The 17,553-nt window shown below is 39.8% G+C and overlaps 1 protein-coding gene across 4 annotated transcripts; it reads right to left on the bottom strand.

Annotated features, from left to right (window-relative positions):
• Positions 1–575: 575 nt before the first annotated feature.
• MTX3 (metaxin 3) lies at positions 576–10,207 on the bottom strand. 4 transcript variants are annotated; one of them, XM_025296352.2, is made up of 10 exons: positions 10,066–10,207; positions 9,477–9,546; positions 9,028–9,104; positions 7,740–7,832; positions 7,039–7,245; positions 6,731–6,807; positions 6,062–6,219; positions 5,434–5,530; positions 4,531–4,619; positions 576–1,128 (listed from the first exon to the last, which is right to left on the bottom strand). In XM_025296352.2, the coding sequence occupies exons 1-9, from the start codon at positions 10,144–10,146 to the stop codon at positions 4,553–4,555; spliced, it is 927 nt and encodes a 308-aa protein (XP_025152137.1). In that variant the 5' UTR covers positions 10,147–10,207; the 3' UTR covers positions 576–1,128; positions 4,531–4,552. The 4 variants fall into 4 exon arrangements, with proteins under 4 accessions (XP_025152137.1, XP_025152136.1, XP_006054041.1 ...); XM_025296351.2 differs by lacking the exon at positions 5,434–5,530; XM_006053979.3 differs by lacking the exon at positions 5,434–5,530 and having other exon boundaries at positions 7,039–7,221.
• Between the last annotated feature and the right edge of the window lie 7,346 nt (positions 10,208–17,553).

The following is a 17,553-nucleotide window of genomic DNA, read 5'->3' as shown; positions in this document are numbered from 1 at the left end:
TCAATCCAAGAAAGAGATGACTAGTGTTAAAGATGTACTACAAATACACAGGCCTAAAGCTTCAATTACTCTTGCCTGGAAAATCCCATGGACGGAGGAGCCTGGTGGGCTACAGTCCATGGGGTCGCTAAGAGTCAGACACAACTGAGCGACTTCACTTTCGCTTTTCACTTTCATGCACTGGAGAAGGCAATGGCAACCCACTCCAGTGTTCTTGCCTGGAGAATCCCAGGGACGGGGGAGCCTGGTGGGCTGCCATCTATGGGGCCGCACAGAGTCAGACACAACTGATGTGACTTAGCAGCAGCAGCAGCAAAGCTTCAATAAATTAAAACAGCCCTTGCTAACCTATACTGAACACATCAGCAAATACTGTTATATTGAAGTGCATATAGTCAGACAAATATTATATGTTACTACCTTTAATATTTATATATATGGTAACTCCCCCAAAGGTTAGACTTGTGAGATTATTAAGAAACACATTCCTTGTTTTTTAACATTAAATACAGGTTTTCTATTAAAGAGAATATTAGAATAATATATTTTTCCTGGTGTCTAAAATAGGCATCAGATTTCTAAACAGAAGAGAAAAGGCCTTAGGCAAAGAGCCACATATTAAATATTCAGACTGGTCTAAGGATACTAAATTAATAAATTAACTTAAATAAATTAAGTGTGCACATTCAGAACAGAAGTGGAGCTTTGGGCCAGCAACATGTGAACCAAAGGCAAAAATCCGCCAAGGTTAAGGCTGGTTTTTATATACAGTACAATGTATTTTCTGCCCCCCTCCCCACCAAGTTCATTTAGCATTCACGCTGCTGTTATTTAAAGTGCATTGCCAAGCTAAAACAGAAGCTTCCTAATGAAAAAAAATTGCTGTCATAGAAAGTTTCTTTTGTTTTAGAGTCTTCCTTCTACCTATTTTTAGCATTTTCTTTTTGCCCTTCACACACTTAGTGTAAGAGATTGCTGCAACAATTACATGACTCTGGACACAAAGCATGATGACTGTCAGGGTGATAGCCGGTGTAAGGAATTACTTTCTTCTTCTGCTGGAGTCAATTTAAGTGTTGGCAGTTTCCGAGGAGGAAGCTGAGGGCTTTGGCGAAGATTGTCATCCATCTGTGGAAAGTACAAAAGGTACATCTGACTAATAGCTGTGGTACCACGAATATGGACTGTGGCGTCCCCACCTAAACTATAGCCTAGACGAGTACAGAACCTTATGTTTCTAGCACTGCTAGAGAAATCTCTTCTTGCAAATAATCTCTAAAGAATTCTAAACATCATACCTAAATACTGCCTGACGTAGTACATGTATGGGGCTTCCCTTGTGGCTCAGCTGGGAAATAATCCGCCTGCAATGTGGGAGACCTGGGTTCGATCCCTGGGTTGGGAAGAGCCCTGGAGCAGGGAAAGGCTACCCACTTCAGTATTCTGGCCTGGAGAATTCCATGGACTCTATAGTCCATGGGGTTGCCAAGAGTCAGACACGACTGAGCGACTTTCACTTTCACTTAGTGTATGTATAAAAGCAGTATGGCTCATCCTGGATGGCTCACAAAAGTACAGTAATGACACAAAATGAACAGTCTACCGAATGCAACCACAGTGCAACTGGGTTTAAGAAACCTTCTCATATTAAGTGTAAAAGCAACATTTCTGTTAGACTACTTTCCACAGGTTACAAAGTATGTTCTCATTTGAGCTTCCCAAGACAATTATAAAGAAAAAAAGACAATCATTCTCTATTTTACAGATTAGCAAAAGGAAGCTCAGGAAGGTTCTCAGATTTGCATTAGCAAAGCTAGCATTAGAGCTGAAATGTGAACCCTGGTCTTATACTAATACTATTGTTCTTTCAACTATACCTCAATGTCTCAATAAAAATGACCTGTACTCCACTCAAAAAGATCACCTCTTTTAGGCTCTGAGTATTTAGACCAAGGAAGGCTAGGAAAAGAGAGAGAAGGATAAATACTTTAGACCTCATCCAGAGGCACTGCAAACAATGGATCAGTTCTAAGTCTGCTCTACAGAAACAAAGTAACGTGGAGCACATTTAGAAAATGTCCAAGAGTTTTAGGAGTACATTAGCATCCCTGAAAACATCAGAAGAGGGGTTATTTAGATCTGAGTCAGACCCTAGAAAGCTACCTTTAACCAGGGTACCCCAAAACCAGAGTGCAAGGTCCTGGTGTTAAGCTACTTCATAAAAGTCTTGAAAGCAGCTGCCATCAATGACCCAAAACCAACAGAATACAGCGTCTTATCACCTAGCTGGTAGACAGGCTTTTTTTAGAGTTTTAACATGTGTAGCGCAAAACTTGGAGAAGGCAATGGCAACCCACTCCAGTGTTCTTGCCTGGAGAATCCCAGGGACGGGGAAGCCTGGCGGGCTGCTGTCTATGGCATCGCAGAGTCGGACACGACTGAAGTGACTTAGCTTAGCTTAGATTAGCGCAAAACTCTCTCCTTTCAAGATGCTTTTATAAAGCACAGAGGAAATGTTTCAGCAGAGGTACATGGGGTTTATAATCAGAGGAAAAGAATAAAAGACTAACTCAGTTTTCCAATGGACAAGAGTATTCCCAGTGAACTATTTGAATCAGTTGTGTTGTCTTTTTTCCTTGCAAGAACTAAGTTCCTCAAACATAACTCTTTTTTTTTTAAGCTCTAGATTTTCTGACTAAATGGTGAACAGTGGTAGTCAAGAGAATTTGTTGTTCTATTGTCTTGTAGCAAACAGTGATCTGTACTGAAGAGCAGATGGGAAGTGGGGTGGGGAGAGGTGCTGGCATAGGGCTAGGAGACTCTCATATAGTGATGATGCTACAGTGAACTCTACAGAAGTGGTGGCAGGGCCTCTTGGTTTCACTTTCTGCACATGTAGGTCTGAAATGAATTTGCCACAGATGGAAATGAAAACTATACTGGATAGTCTTCATCCTGCAGAAAAGTATCTACAACAGTCTGAATAATTTTTCCATTATCCACACTTAACTCTTGGTGTATTTCCTCTCATGAGATTTACTGCCTTGGGCTAAGAATTAAGACAAACTCGGCTTTCACTCAGCTTACCCAAACTTTAACAAGAGGTACATAGGTAAGAAGTTAAGTGTTAGTCGCTCAGTTGTGTCTGATTCTTTGCAACCCTGTGGACTATATAGCCCATCAGGCTCCTCTGTTCATGGGATTCTCCAGGCAAGAATCCTGGAGTGGGTAGCCACTGTCTTCTCCAGGGGATCATGAAGTGAAGTGAAGTGAAAGGTGCTCAGTCGTGTCCGACTCTTTGCGACCCCATGGACTACACAGTCCATGGAATTCTCCAGGCCAGAATACTGGAGTGGGGAGCCTTTCCCTTCTCCAGGGGACCTTCCCAACAAAGGTCTCCCACATTGTAGGCGGATTTTTTACCAGCTGAGCCACAAGGGAAACCCAAGAATATACCATAAAAAGAAATAAAACGGTCATTCCAGAGAGTAGCAGTTGTAAAACTGGCTATTACCACCAGTAGTAATGGATACATAATTTCATTCACGAGTTACATAGCTGACTACCCAGCCCATGCTGGAATCCAATTACTCGGGTTCAGGTTCTCTCTCTACTTCTTGCCAGCTGAATGACCTCAGGCAGATGATGTTACAAGCTACTTGAAGCTTCAGTTATCTCATCTGTAAAATGGGGATAACAGAGTACCTGCACACACAGGGTTGCTGTGAGAGTAAATGAGATAACTCATATACAGCTCATATGATACAGTGGCTGTTACTCAATCCCCCAAACCTCTAGCCAGTGTTATTAGGCCATAATGACCCCTTAGTTTGTGAAAGAATGAAGCATTATCCATTTGTATAAGAAAAAAGCAAGTTTATCAAACACTTGAGGAAAAAACTGTATAACTCTCTTTTTTCCACCTAGAATCACCCTTGAAATTTCCATTGTTGGTTCCCTCCCCTGCCCAATTCCTCAATAGTTCTCTCAACAAATGCATAGTCCCTAAGTGGCAAATATCCACACTAGCCAAAAACTGTAAGCAACATTTAGAACAGAGGATAGGAAGGAGAAAAAAATAAAAACACTTATGTGAAAGAAAGAAAAAGATACCATAGTGCTATTAGTAAGAAAGAATAAGCACAGGAGCTGACGATCAAGAAAACAACCCCGAGAGACGGAAAGGAGCAGACGAGCAAGCAAGAAGTGTTTTTCTGTTTCTTTCTCTCTCCCCCTCTTTTTTTTTTTTTTTTTTTAAAGCCAAAGTCTCCTAACTTGAAAAGCACTGCTAATTGTGTGGTAAAAGTAAACCCAATGCTATTATCAGATCTTTCCCCCAATCAGTCCATTACTGGCTTCAAAACACTGTATTTTGTACCGCTTTAGTAAATGTATAAACAACTTTCTGAAAAAAATAAACTTAAAAAAATAAAGAAAAGGGTAAAGGTAATGCATAACCCAAGTTACAATATTAACTGCAGAAAGGAAAATGCTGAACTAGTACAAAATAACGACTGAAGTAAACTTGACCTTTTCAATCAAGTTGGATTCCTTATTTACAAGTTGTGTCAGTTTCTGTAGATTTGCATCTACCGTTTCTTGTCCAGCAGGAGAGATGCCTAAGAAGCCAGGACAGAAATCAGAAAGAGGAAATTTTGAAAGCCTTACAAGCTGTTTAGATTCAAAGAATATTGAGTCTATCCACCCCCTAAGTGCTCCATCCCCCACCCACCTCCCCAAAAAGGCAAAGTGAAAAACCATTCTCGGTTCAAAGGCAAACTTAAGACATACGGTAATACTCCAAAACCAAACCCTAAGCCAAAGGACTAAATGTGTCCTTAAGGAGACCCAGTTAGCCAAGTGTTAGGCAGACAGCCAGGTCTTTAATAAGAGCACAGCAGTCCTCATTGCCTTCTCAAATTTGACTTGTACCTTTTCCCCACCCATTTCAAATAGGCCTTTAGTTACAACTACTGCATTTGAAGAGCTTTCTAAGGGCCAAACAAGTATCCACGCCTCCAAAGCACTTGAACGGACTTTAAAAAAATACAGTTTTCTGGGATCTATTCCAGGAGTGGATTCTATTCTAATTCAGTGAATCTGGTACAGGACTTAAGATTTTGTATTTGTTCTGTGGTCAGGTTTGCTAACCACTGCTCCCAAGTAACAAGGTTGAAAATTACTCAGTTTCATGACTTCCAAACTACTAACCCCTCCCTTGTTACATACAAGTGTATTATACACAAAACACATAACCCACTATATAAAAAAGTAAACTGTTCCTAAGTCAATGGTCCTTATGACTTGTTTCTTAAAAGGACAATTTCTGCCAACTCTGCCCACACAAACTTAGTGTCCCAATCACTTAAGCACAAGGCCCCACGCTCCCGAAGAAGCAGAGCCTAAGTGACCGGTGCCCTCTATTTACTATACCTCCAGTCTGGTGTAATCAGTTTGCAAGTAGTGGAATCATGGGAGTGTACCTCACCAAAATCAATCTGCTGCTCATTTCTGTTCACGCAGGAAAATGCTAGAAGCAACATTTAAAGTAATTGCCCATTTGCATTAGGATAAAGGCTATCTTTCAGTAGGGACATAATAAATACCTGTGGTTAACTTTTAGAAGAAAATGACCCACTTCAAAGGGGCAATATTTAAAGAACAAGAAGGGAGAACTGTATAAAATCCAGAAGAACAGACTAAAGGCAAATAGATATTTCTCTATTGAAAGAAGAACTAACACATGGAGGAAAAAATGAAGTTGGAAAAAATGCCACTTTTTGAAGTTTTATAAACCAGGATTTTGGAGAAGGAAATGGCAACCCACTCCAGTGTTCTTGCCTGGAGAATCCCAGCGACAGAGGAGCCTGGTGGGCTGCCGATTATGGGGTCGCTCAGAGTCGAACACAACTGAAGCGACTTAACAGCAGCAGCAGCAAACCAAGGTTTAAAGACAATATACACACGTTTTAAATAAGTAATGGATTTGGTGTATACCTCCTTAGGAGAATATGCAAATATTCTATGCAAACAAAGATTAGCTGAAGAAGAACCAACTTACCTCCAAGACTAACCCTAAAATAACTGTTTAGGATGTCATCACAAAAGCGACACAGGTTGGAGAGCTGCTTCAAATGTTCTTGTAACTGAACTTTAGGAAAACGTACTTTATAAAGAGGTGCGAGAAAACCAAACACATAGGCATCCAAAGTGGAAGGCCTGAAAATAAATTAAGGATTTTTAAAAAGCACATAAGAAAATATTAATCTGGGATTATGCTAAAAACTTTTTCTCAAATACATTTATCAATTCTGCAGTATACAATATAGTCTTTTAAAAGGTTTATTACCCATTTGGGCTTATAAAAATGAAACAACTAGGGTTTTACTCATTAGCAGTTTTTTAAAATACTCTTATCCATTTTATTTAGAAGAAAATTTAAGTTGTAAATTAAAAGATTTACTCACAGGCATCATATAGAGAGAGACTAGAGACTGGGTGGGAACAGTCTTAAAAGTTTCAAAGTCACATATGCAACATATGAAGTCAATATTAGATTACCCCAACAGAAAGTTTCCTATAGTAAAAAAATCCACCAAGTATTTTTTTAAGTGGCAAACTCATTGGGGATGGGGTAAAAGGACCTGGCAAGGGAACTTGCTTTAAGTAACTGCTCGATGGATATATGCAAACAAAACATTAAAATGGTTTTATAAGGGAATGTACTCACATATCTCCAAAGAAAAACTGAGATGTTCCCAATCTGTTTGACAGAAGATTTAGGCACTCCTTCGCATCTCTGTATATCTAATAAGGATGAAATTACATCTCAAAAGTAGGAAAGATGCTCGAGAACTCCTTTTCAGGCTGGCATCAATAAGTATTGGGCAGGCCAAAAAGTTTGCTCAGGTTTTTCTGTACCATCTTATTGTACAGAAAAACCCGAACGAATTTTTTGACCAACCCAGTAGTTTCATCTCTGCTCTCTCTTGTCCCTCCTCCAGAGAGCCCTTGCTGTGAAGGTAATTCCAACCATACCTGAGCTTCTACTTCTCGAAGGTGGTAGAAGGGAGGCTCTCCCCTGGTTAGGAGAATCCTATTCAGTGCTCCTTTAGACATTCTTCCAGGCAGGATCAAACTCAAGGGAAAAGGCATTCGTGAAGCAAACCATGGCTTTGTCACAGTAAAGTAATTGTCACTCTCAACCCAGAATGTGTGAAGCTGCAAAAGGAGGGGGGAAAAACACTACAAGGATATTCTTTTATTAAAAGAAGATCATTCAGTAGATGTAAAACTTTTTCATAAATATCTCTGAGTGAAGTTAACTTCATACCCATTTTCCAGCTAGGATGATTCAAGGATAAATCAAGATTTTTAAACATGAGAGTTTTGTTTTGTTCTATCCCAAGCATCCAGAATAAGGCCTGGAACATACCAGGTGCTTAATGAATATTTTCTGAATGAGTTACAGTTGGCCCAAATCTATACATGCAGCAACAAACTCTGTCTTTCACAGAGAATTTTTATTTCCAAAATGACACTGTCATTCACTTTGTTGGTTCCTATACTAGTTGAATGTCTAACAGAATCAACCCAGTTTCACAGTTACGTGAAACAATCGAAAATAATACATAAATGAAATTTCCTCTCTTAAGCCTCTTCCGTTATTTTTCTTTTAAGCAGACTAAGTACCATTCTCAGTAAGTCACTAAAATACTATAATATTCACCAATGCTCACCACTGCAGGAAGAAGCTTCTCTTCAAGGAGAGCAATGTAAGCTAGCGTATCTGCCCCTTGTTTTGCTGAAAGTTCATAATCAGCATTGTATTTCTGTTAAAAAATATAAAACCCAAAACCTCATAAGTCAAGAACATCCCACAACAGTGAAGCTAAATAAACTAGGACTCCTATTCTTCTTCAAAAATGGCAAACATATTAAAAGGGAAAAAAGAAATACAAATTCAGTAACAAATGCTACTTAATGCAAATAAAGTTCTGAGCATAGCATCATGTACACAGTAAGGTCCATAAATGTTATAGTTAATTTTTATTTTTAACTATTATTTCAATGATTGTTAATGACCTTAGTTTAGTGCACGGCATGTAGTACAAACTTAATATAAGCTATTATTATTTCTGTTAATTTATAACAAGGAAAAGTTCTAATTAGTTGTATTCCCCATGAAAAGAGAAAACTTTCCCATTTAGAAAAGTTCTAAATTTTGTTGACATAGGACTTCCTTAACTATTGGCAAAACCATGATAACTTTCACATTTATATAAATTGCTACATGTTTAAACATTTTAGATACATAAACCTTGGCATGTTCAGATATATTGGATACATTATTTCATGAAACATTTAACTACAAGTATTAGTATCAGTATTAGTATCAGTTCAGTTCAGTCGCAGTTTAAGTAATTTTAAAAAATAGTTGCTAGTTGATAGGAACTCAGATCTCATACCAAGAACAAAATGTGTAGCAGTTATGGAACTAAATTTACAATCATATCAATAAGTGTAATAGTGAAGATAGCTAAATTGAATCTACTTATACCTAAACTTCAATAAAAGCCAAGCAAAGTGCATGATCATATAAGTTGACTGTAACTCACTATATGGCTTTCGAATCACAGTACAACTCAATTTAGAGCAGTGACTCTCAGATTTATGGGTTTTTTTTTTTTTTTTTTATCAAATCCTATGTATCTCCAAGGTGGTTAGGTGGTAAAGGTTAGGTAAAGAATCTGCCTGCAATGCAGGAGACCCGGGGTTCGATCCCTGGGCAGGGAAGATCCTCTGGACAAGGGAATGGCAACCCACTCTGATATTCTTGCCTGGAGAATCCCCATGGACAGAGGAACCTGGTGGGCTACAGTCCATGGGGTCACAAAGAGTCGGACTCAACTGAAGCATTGCATGTATCTCCAAAAAGGAATTCTAAACAAGTATTTTTAATGTTTTTCTTTTTTTTAAGTAACATGCAGGGATGGAGAATCTACTTATTCAAAAAGGACCACCCACCTGTTTTCTTAAAAAGTTTAGTATTTTTGCTGGCTGAGAAATAGTATTGTCTTCAGTTGTCAAAACTGGTACATCTCCTATAATCAAAAAACATTTTACACACAAGAAGGCATTTCGATATCCTTTGAAGAGATCCCAGTACCCTTAAAACTACACCAATCACATTTGGAGGAGGAAAAAAATGAGTAAGATATTTTAGGTTTTTGCAGTGTTACACACACACACACACACACACACACACAGTTTTGGAGAGCATTTCATTTCTCATAATTTCCACTTATTTGGCTTGTCCTTTGAAGTATTACTCAGAATGAACAAAACATAAGCAACATACAATCAAGGTCATGGTGAGAACTAAAACCCCAAGGTACTCCATGGCTACATGCCTTCTAGCTTTAAATGAGAGGGGGGAGGGGGCAGAAAGGAGCGTTTAAAAGTTTACAGTGTACCTCTTGAACCTCTCCAGTTGTTATCTATGACATTGACTTTCAGGGGTGCACCAGAAAATTTGGCGTAAGCCTGAAAGAGAGTTTGCAATAAAACATTTTAGACTGAGTACTAAAGGAAATCTGCAGAGCAGCTTGACTTCAAATCTGGGTCCCCCGAAAGGTAGACACATCAGACTCCGGGGCTGCATCCCTCCCCAGACTTCTAGCCACCGTTGCGCACGCCAGCTACCAGGGCTTTGGGGGTTTATTTCACCCCCACCCCAACATTCAGGGGATACAGAGCAGGGAGCGCGCGCCCCCTGCTTTGGGCTTTCATTCCACCGCCCAGACAGCTTTGCATGATTGAAAACACTCGGAGACAAGCGGTGAAGCCATGACTTCCCCGCCGTGGCTTCGGCGGGGACACAGGCTAGGCTGTAACTTCTCGGACGCGAGGGAGCCCAGATTGCTTCAGCAAGCAGCGTCCGGGCCGGCCCGGGCCGGTGCGCCGCGCGGGAACCACCTTTAGCCGCCGGGACCCGGCCAGCCAGCCTCGCGCCTCTGGCCCCGCCCCTCCTTGCCCGCGCCCGCGCCAGCGAGACGGCCTCACCATCACCACCAGGGAGTCGCTGTGCACCGACGGGAGCCCCCAGCCACCTCCCCAGCAACTGAGTTCCAAGGGGGCCGCCATCTTGCCGGGGCCGACCTTTGTTATCCCGGAAGTGCTTTTGCCACCTACTTTACGGCAGGTGGAATCACGGGGGCGGGGCGAGGAGAGAAGAGATCTCTGGGGACCGGGAGAGATGCGAGAAGGACCCCTGGAGGGATTAATCGCATGCTTAGAATCGGCTTGGCCTAGGGGTTGAGAGTCCTGGGCAGTAAGTCAGATAGCCTGCTAGTAGTAAGTCCCCAGATCCTTATTGCATGCCTAATGTGTCCCATGGAGAAGGAAGTGGCAACCCACTCCAGTATTCTTGCCTGGAGAATCCCAGGGACGGGGGAGCCTGGCAGGCTATACAGTCCATGGGGTTCGGACACGACTTAGCGACTAAAGCAAGCAATGTGTCCCAAGCCCTTTGACCATTACTACCCTGGGCCTAAACTAAACCATTTGTAGAACTAGGCATAGCAGTTTAGTCACAAGATTGTTCTGTTTAAAACTATGACATGGGGGTAAAGAACTTGACATACATCATAGGCACTCTGATTGTTTGACCCCTTTCCCCTATGTATTTGGCTTCTGCTTCTTGCCATTCTCAATCTCAATTGGTCACCTTCATGTTTACTTGTTACACTTTTTCTAAAAGTAGCAAGTTTCCTGGAGTTTGTCAAGTTTCCTGAAGTTTGTCAAGTTTCCTGGAGTTTGAAGAATTCTGCCCCTCTTCAGTCTGGAATATCTTTCTTTCTTCCCTGGCTCTGCTCCCTCAAAGATGAACTTAACTGTCATCTCCCTGGTACAGTTTTCCAAAGTCAGGAACTTCTGGATCCCTGCAGCCTCTTGTACATACTTGAATTGTAGCTTCTACCTGATGCAAACTTTTTGCCTTTCAGTGTACTGAAAGTTCTTGGAAGACAGAACTGGGCTGGCTTCCTAGATGTGAGACCTCAGCAATTACATAGAGACCTGTGCTTAGAAAGCTCACACTTGCCTTAAAGTTCTGGTCTTATTGTTTTGAAATTCTTAATTTTTTAACAGAGGGCCCTGAGTTTTTTATTTCAACTGGGCCCTGCAACATGTCATCAGTCGTGTCTGTGGGCCTTGTGGGCATGAACTAAATGTTTCTTAAACATCAAACTGACAATTTCTTATAAAAACTGAGGAAAGAAAAGAAAGATGGACCTTGGAAATGCCTTGATCATAACATGCTCTCTGGGTCTTGAAATTAGGACTTGGGTACCAGGTGTCTTTCTAGAAGGCACAGTAGACTTTCTGGGATATTTTCTCAGGCATTCCTCTGAGCTCTTTCCTTTTCCATGCCCCTGAGATGATTGGGTCCCTTTAAACAACTGAAAACTCAAAAGAAATCTCTGCAAACTTTCATAAAGTTACAACTCAACAAGTAATTGCTAAACAGTCTCTTCCTGTTTACATAGCCATCTAAATTACAGTATCAATCTGCTAGAGTCCTTTTTCATGTTTCAAAAGCAAGAGTTTGAAACTTCTCAGAAATGGGTAGAGAAGTTATATCAAAGGTGAGATTCCATTAACAATACTTAAAATTGGAAAACGTGTAACATAAATATCATTAAAATTAAATGTCAAAGTATTTATTGAGCAGCTGCTATCTCCAAAACACTGTAAAATTCTGGGATGATACAGAGATAAATAAGTTATTAATTCTATTCTCAGGAGTTTATAGTCTACCAAGTAGACAAAGAATTAGGTGTAACAAATCAGATTATCAAGAGAAAAGTTGGAGATTAAAATACTATGGAAGCAGAGAGCAGGAATGATACATCCTCTGTGGAATCAGTGGAAACTGTCTGTGTAGTCTTCCGTATAAAGAAGGTAATTCAACTTTCAGATTCAAGTAATTGGACTCCCTGTTTAGAGGATTAAAATCCAAAGCCATAAATCTCAGAGTCCAGATACGACAATTAGGCATTTTAAATAATTGTACACAGAGAATGTATGTTGCTTGAGTCTTGTTTATAGAAGGGAGGGGGATTAAAGTGGATGTACATTCTTTGTGGACACACAATTATTATTAATTACTCAGCTCAGCCTTCTCCCTTATTGCTACTGTTACAAAGGACAGTTTCATTTGCATTAAAGGGAAATTGAATCTCTTAGCATTGGGTTGAGACAGAGAATGGCATGCTATTACTTTTGATGAGAGAATCTTTACACACAGGTTTATTTGTATCTATTTAATAGCAGTTTTTTTTATTGCTGCAGTTTCTCTGGAGAGTCTATATTTGCTAGATTGAATTTTAAAACCCTAGCACAGTTGATTGCACAACCAGGCTGAAATATTGTTCCAGAGAACCACACAGAAAGCCGAAACCTTCAGGAATTATGCATGGTATGGGTAGTTGGCTCCTGTGCATTTTTATGGCTGCTAAAGAATATTGTTCAAAGTTTGTCAAAATCATAATTTCAGATTCCTACCAGGAAACATAATATCTGCAAAACATTTATGTATGTGTGGGATGACCTGAATTACAACTTTCTAATGAGTATTCCAGACAATGTTTTCCCTGAAAAAGAAATCTTATTTTTCAAAAGATAGACATTAAAAATAGTTTCATCTAGTGATGGTCATCTGGACTCCAGGGACTTGATCTTGGCATCCATTCCTATCCCTCATGTGTTCCTTAACTTAGGAGCCATGTTACAGATTCTGTTAGGATCCTTGGTCTGGGTTGTTAAGAATCTGAAATGGAGCTGTCAGCAAAGATGACAGTAACAAGTGATCGTGCATTATGAACTAGAAATCCTTGAATGTTGCTTTTAACTCTAAACTTCTGTAAGTCACATCCATGTTCAGATATGGAATTCTTGGGGAGGAAAATAATGAATACTGAATGGCGATCAGCAGAACCGGTTTCCTGACTTTGTTTCTAAATAGCCCTATGACCTTGAGCCAATTATTTTACCTTTATTCCTTGACTCACTCACTTATAAAGGAAGTAGTTCTGAGATACTATCATTTTGTGTCTGATAAGCATTTAATAATAGTTGACATTCGTGGAACAATTTCTGCACGCCGGAAATTGTTTTAAGTATCCAACATAGCACATTTGACCTTCATAATGACTCCATGAGGTAAGTACTATAATGTTCCCCTATTTTCAGGGAGGGAAATTAAGGGCCGAAGTTGTTAATTAACCTTCCCAAGGTCACCTAGCCAACAGGTGATAGAGACAGGATTTGAGCCCAGGCATTCTAGGCTCATACTCTTAAACACTATGTCATTCTGCCTGTAGCCTTCATCTTTTAAAAAAGTTTTTATTGAAACATAGTTGATTTCAATTTGTGTTAGTTTCAGGTAGTACAGCAAAGTGATTCAGATGTATGTGTGTGTGAGAGAGTGTACAACAACAAAATATATATATTTGTTCTTTTTTAACTTTCTCTTTTATTGTAAGGTATTAAGAATAGTTCTCTGTGCTATAAGTAGGTCCTTGTTGGTTATCTGTTTTACGTATAGTAGTGTGTGTATTTGGAGAAGGCAACGGCACCCCACTCCAGTACTCTTGCCTGGAAAATCCCATGGATGGAGGAGCCTGGTAGGCTGCAGTCCATGGGGTCGCTGAGGGTCGGACACGACTGAGCGACTTCACATTCACTTTTCACTTTCATGCATCGGAGAAGGAAATGGCCACCACTCCAGTGTTCTTGCCTAGAGAATCCCAGGGACAGGGGAGCTAAGTGGGCTGCCGTCTATGGGGTCGCACAGAGTTGGACACGACTGAAGTGACTTAGCAGCAGCAGCAGCAGCAGCAGTGCGTGTATTTTAATCTCAAACTCCTAATTTATTCCTTGCTCCCTTTCTCTTTTGGTAACCATACTTTTGTTTTCTATTTCTGTTTTGTAAAGAAGTTCATTTGTATCATTTTTTTACATTCTACATATAAGCAATATCACATGATATTTGTCTTTCTCTGTCTGGCTTACTTCACTTAGTATGATTATCTCTAGGTCCATCCATGTTGCTGCAGATGGCATTATTTCACTCTTTTTTAGGACTAATAGTCCATTGAGTGTATATATAAAACAGATCTTTATCCATTCAGCTGTTGATGGACACTTAGCTTGTTTCCATATCTTGGCTGTTGTAAATAAGTGCTGCTGTGAACATTGACGTGCATGCGTCTTTTTGAATTATGTTTTTCTCCAGATATATGCCCAGGAGTGGGATAACAGAATCATGTGGTAACTCTGTTTTTAGTTCTTTTAAGGAGGGTTCCTTTTTCTCCATACCCTCTCCAGCATTTATTATTTGTAAACTTTTTCTTTCTTTCTTTTTTTTTTTTTTTGCTGTGTTGGGTCTTAGTTGCACAGGATCTTCATTGCATCATGCAGGATCTTTTCATATGGCACACGGACTCTAGTTATGGTTCGAGGGCCCAGTAACTGTGGTGCATGGACTTTAGCTGCTCTGCAGCATGTGGAATTTTAGTTCCCTAACCAGGGATTGAACTCATGTCCCCTGTGTTGCAAAGTGGATTCTTAACCACTGGACCACCAGGAAAGCCCCTGTTTGTAAACTCTATGATGGACATTCTACCTGTAACCTTCTAAGTAGTCCTATAAAAATCCTGGTTTCACTCAGAGTAGAATTATCAGTGCCGTGAAATCACTATCAATACTTATTAGTATTTGTTTAGAATTAAACCATTAAACAAGTTCGTGAAGCAACTTCTATATGCCCAGCACCCTGCTGGGCAGTAAGAAAATAGAAACTTGTATTTGTGCTTTCAAAGGGATAGTTGATAAAATAAGGTCTACATATTTGAGGTAACTAGAGATGGTTAGGAGATACCATTTTGTCTAGCAGACCACAATTTTGTCTAAAGTCTAATGTGGCTTTGGAGAAAGTCTATAATGTACTGCTGTGTTTGGCAAAGGCCTGAGAGAAGAAGTAGGGCCTTGGGTGACCTTGGATGATCTTGAAGGATGAGTACGCTGGGTTTAAATTGGCACAGAGGACAGCACTACATATGAGCTATGCTGCATGAATCAAGGCTTGGAGAAGGGAATGACAATGGCAAAGCATCTAAGACAATTAATGGATATGGGATTTGATAATAAGCTAGAGACTGGTCAGGAAGAGTGTTTATTAACTTGAGAACCAGAATTAGTGATATTGGAAGGTATGGGAATATGTAGTTTTGAGGAAGTGAAAAAGAAGATTAAGTCTTAATACAATATTAATGGATTTACATAGTCATGGATGCGAGGTGGAATTCTATTGTTTTATGAACATGATAGGAGGAAAGGTTTTATGAACTAATACATTGTATTATATACATTTAAATGGTGTGAAAAAATAAAGGGAGGAAATGCAGGATATTATCAGACAAGAGTCACATTGCATCCTTGCAGTGAGCATTTCTCATTGAATAGGCTGTTATAAATCAAATTGAATGATTACTAAAGAAAATGGTATTAGGAATAGAGGCAGGTACAATATCACAAGGAATATATCAGATAAAGTATATAGAAAATATCTGAATGTACAAGATATGACCAGATGAAGGAAAGGAATAGGATGGGAGCAGAAGACTCAAGGTACAGTTCTTGTAGGAGATGACAGGGTGAGTCTACATACAGATGAAGACAAAACTGGCTGCTGCTGAGCAAAAACCTGAAGATGACAGAAAGAAGATGAATGGGGTCCTAGGAATTACTATAAGCGTTGAGAGGCAGAGATCAGGAGCTTGAGCAGTGGAGCTAGCACTGAAAATGAAGAGACATGCTTTCTTTCTGACACCAGAGGAAGTTTCAAGGACAGCAGGAGGTGCTGAGTTAGCTCAAATCAATTACCTTCAAATTTCCCTGTTACATTAGAAAACAAGTCAAAAGAGCATGATGGAAAGAGATTGGGGCTCTAAAGAGAGAGAAAGCAATTTAGAGGATATACCAGGGAGTTAGCAAAAGGTGAATAGAAGCATTGCTGACGGTGGCAAAGGTCAAATTTAAATGAGCATAAAGGAGACAAATCCAGTGAAAGCCGTGGGCAGGCTAATAATTAGATGCCCTTTCAAAGAGATATTCTTTAAATATTTATTCAACTTTTTATAGAAATGAAGTTAGCTGGAGAATGTTACAGGATCAATTTACATTTTAACAATTCTATTTGTTAGAAATCCTATGTGGAGACCTGGGTTTTAGTACCTTTTAAAGCTTGGTCCTGAGGATAATAGAAAAAGGAAGGGATGCTAGGAATTCCCCTTGGAATTGAAAGAAAATGGAATCTAAACCTACAGGAGTGGGGCTCAGCCATTCTGCTGCTGCTGCTGCTAAGTCACTTTAGTTTTGTCTGACTCTGTGCGACCCCATAGACGGCAGTCCACCAGGCTCCCCCGTCCCTGGGATTCTCCAGGCAAGAATACTGGAGTGGGCTGCCATTGCCTTCTCCTGGAGCCTAGCTAAGTGAGCACAATTATGTGACTTCCTCTAATGATACTTTATTGCCTAGAAATGTAAATGAGACGCAGGTTCATTTATTTGTTTGATATCAAGGCTATTAGAGAGTGATATATATTGAAAGAGATTCATTTTGCACTTCCCATGCAGTGAACCTGTTGTATTTTGTACAGGCATACCTTGGAGATATTGCGGGTTCATTTCCAGATCACCACAATAAAGCAAATATCACAATAAAGTGAATCACATTTAGCTTCCCAATGAATATAAAAGTTATGTTTACACTATACTATAGTCTGTTTAATCTGTACAATAGCATTATGACTTTAAAAAAACACTTTATAGCCCTTAATTAAAAATACTTTATAGCTAAAAATGCTAACCATCATCTGAAGCTTCAGTGACTCATAATCTTTTTGTAATAGTGACAGTAAAGATCACTATTAGAATCACTAAAACAAATATAATAATGCAAAAGTTTGAAATGTTTTGAGAATTACCAAAATGTGGAACAGAGACACAAAATAAGCAAAAGCTGTTGGAAAAATAGTGCCAATACAGGATTGTCACAAAACTTCAGTTTTTTTTAAAGCAGTATCTATGAAGTGCAATAAACAGGTTCAGTGCAGTCACCCAGTCATGTCCAACTCTTTGCGACCCCATGGACTGCAGCACGCCAGGCCTCCCTGTCCATCACCAACTCCCAGAGTTTACTCAAACTCATGTCCATTGAGTCGGTGATGCCATCCAACCATCTCATCCTCTGTCATCCCCTTCTCTTCCCACCCTCAATCTTTCCCAGCATCAGGGTCTTTTCAAATGAGTCAGCTCTTCACATCAGGTGGCCAAAGTATTAGAGTTTCAGCTTCAACATCAGTCCTTCCAATGAACACTCAGGACTGATCTCCTTCAGAATGGACTGGTTGGATCTCCTTGCAGTCCAAGGGATTCTCAAGAGTCTTCTCCAACACCACAGTTCAAAAGCATTAATTCTTTGGTGCT

Source organism: Bubalus bubalis, chromosome 11 (assembly GCF_019923935.1).
Source record: "Bubalus bubalis isolate 160015118507 breed Murrah chromosome 11, NDDB_SH_1, whole genome shotgun sequence".
NCBI classification, from domain to species: Eukaryota; Metazoa; Chordata; class Mammalia; order Artiodactyla; family Bovidae; genus Bubalus; species Bubalus bubalis.
Note: the sequence above shows the minus strand (reverse complement) of the source record. Positions and strands in the feature narration are given on the sequence as shown.

Excerpts from the sequence above, each read along its gene's own strand:
- MTX3 (XM_025296351.2), bottom strand. The coding sequence starts at position 10,146 with ATGGCGGCCCCCTTGGAACTCAGTTGCTGGGGAGGTGGCTGGGGGCTC. Across the intron at positions 7,246-7,739 it reads AGAAGCTTCTTCCTGCAGTG|TGTTTTTCCCCCCTCCTTTT; the intron begins GTGAGCATTGGT and ends ATATCCTTGTAG. Across the intron at positions 1,129-4,530 it reads AATCCAACTTGATTGAAAAG|ATGGATGACAATCTTCGCCA; the intron begins GTCAAGTTTACT and ends TACTTTCCACAG.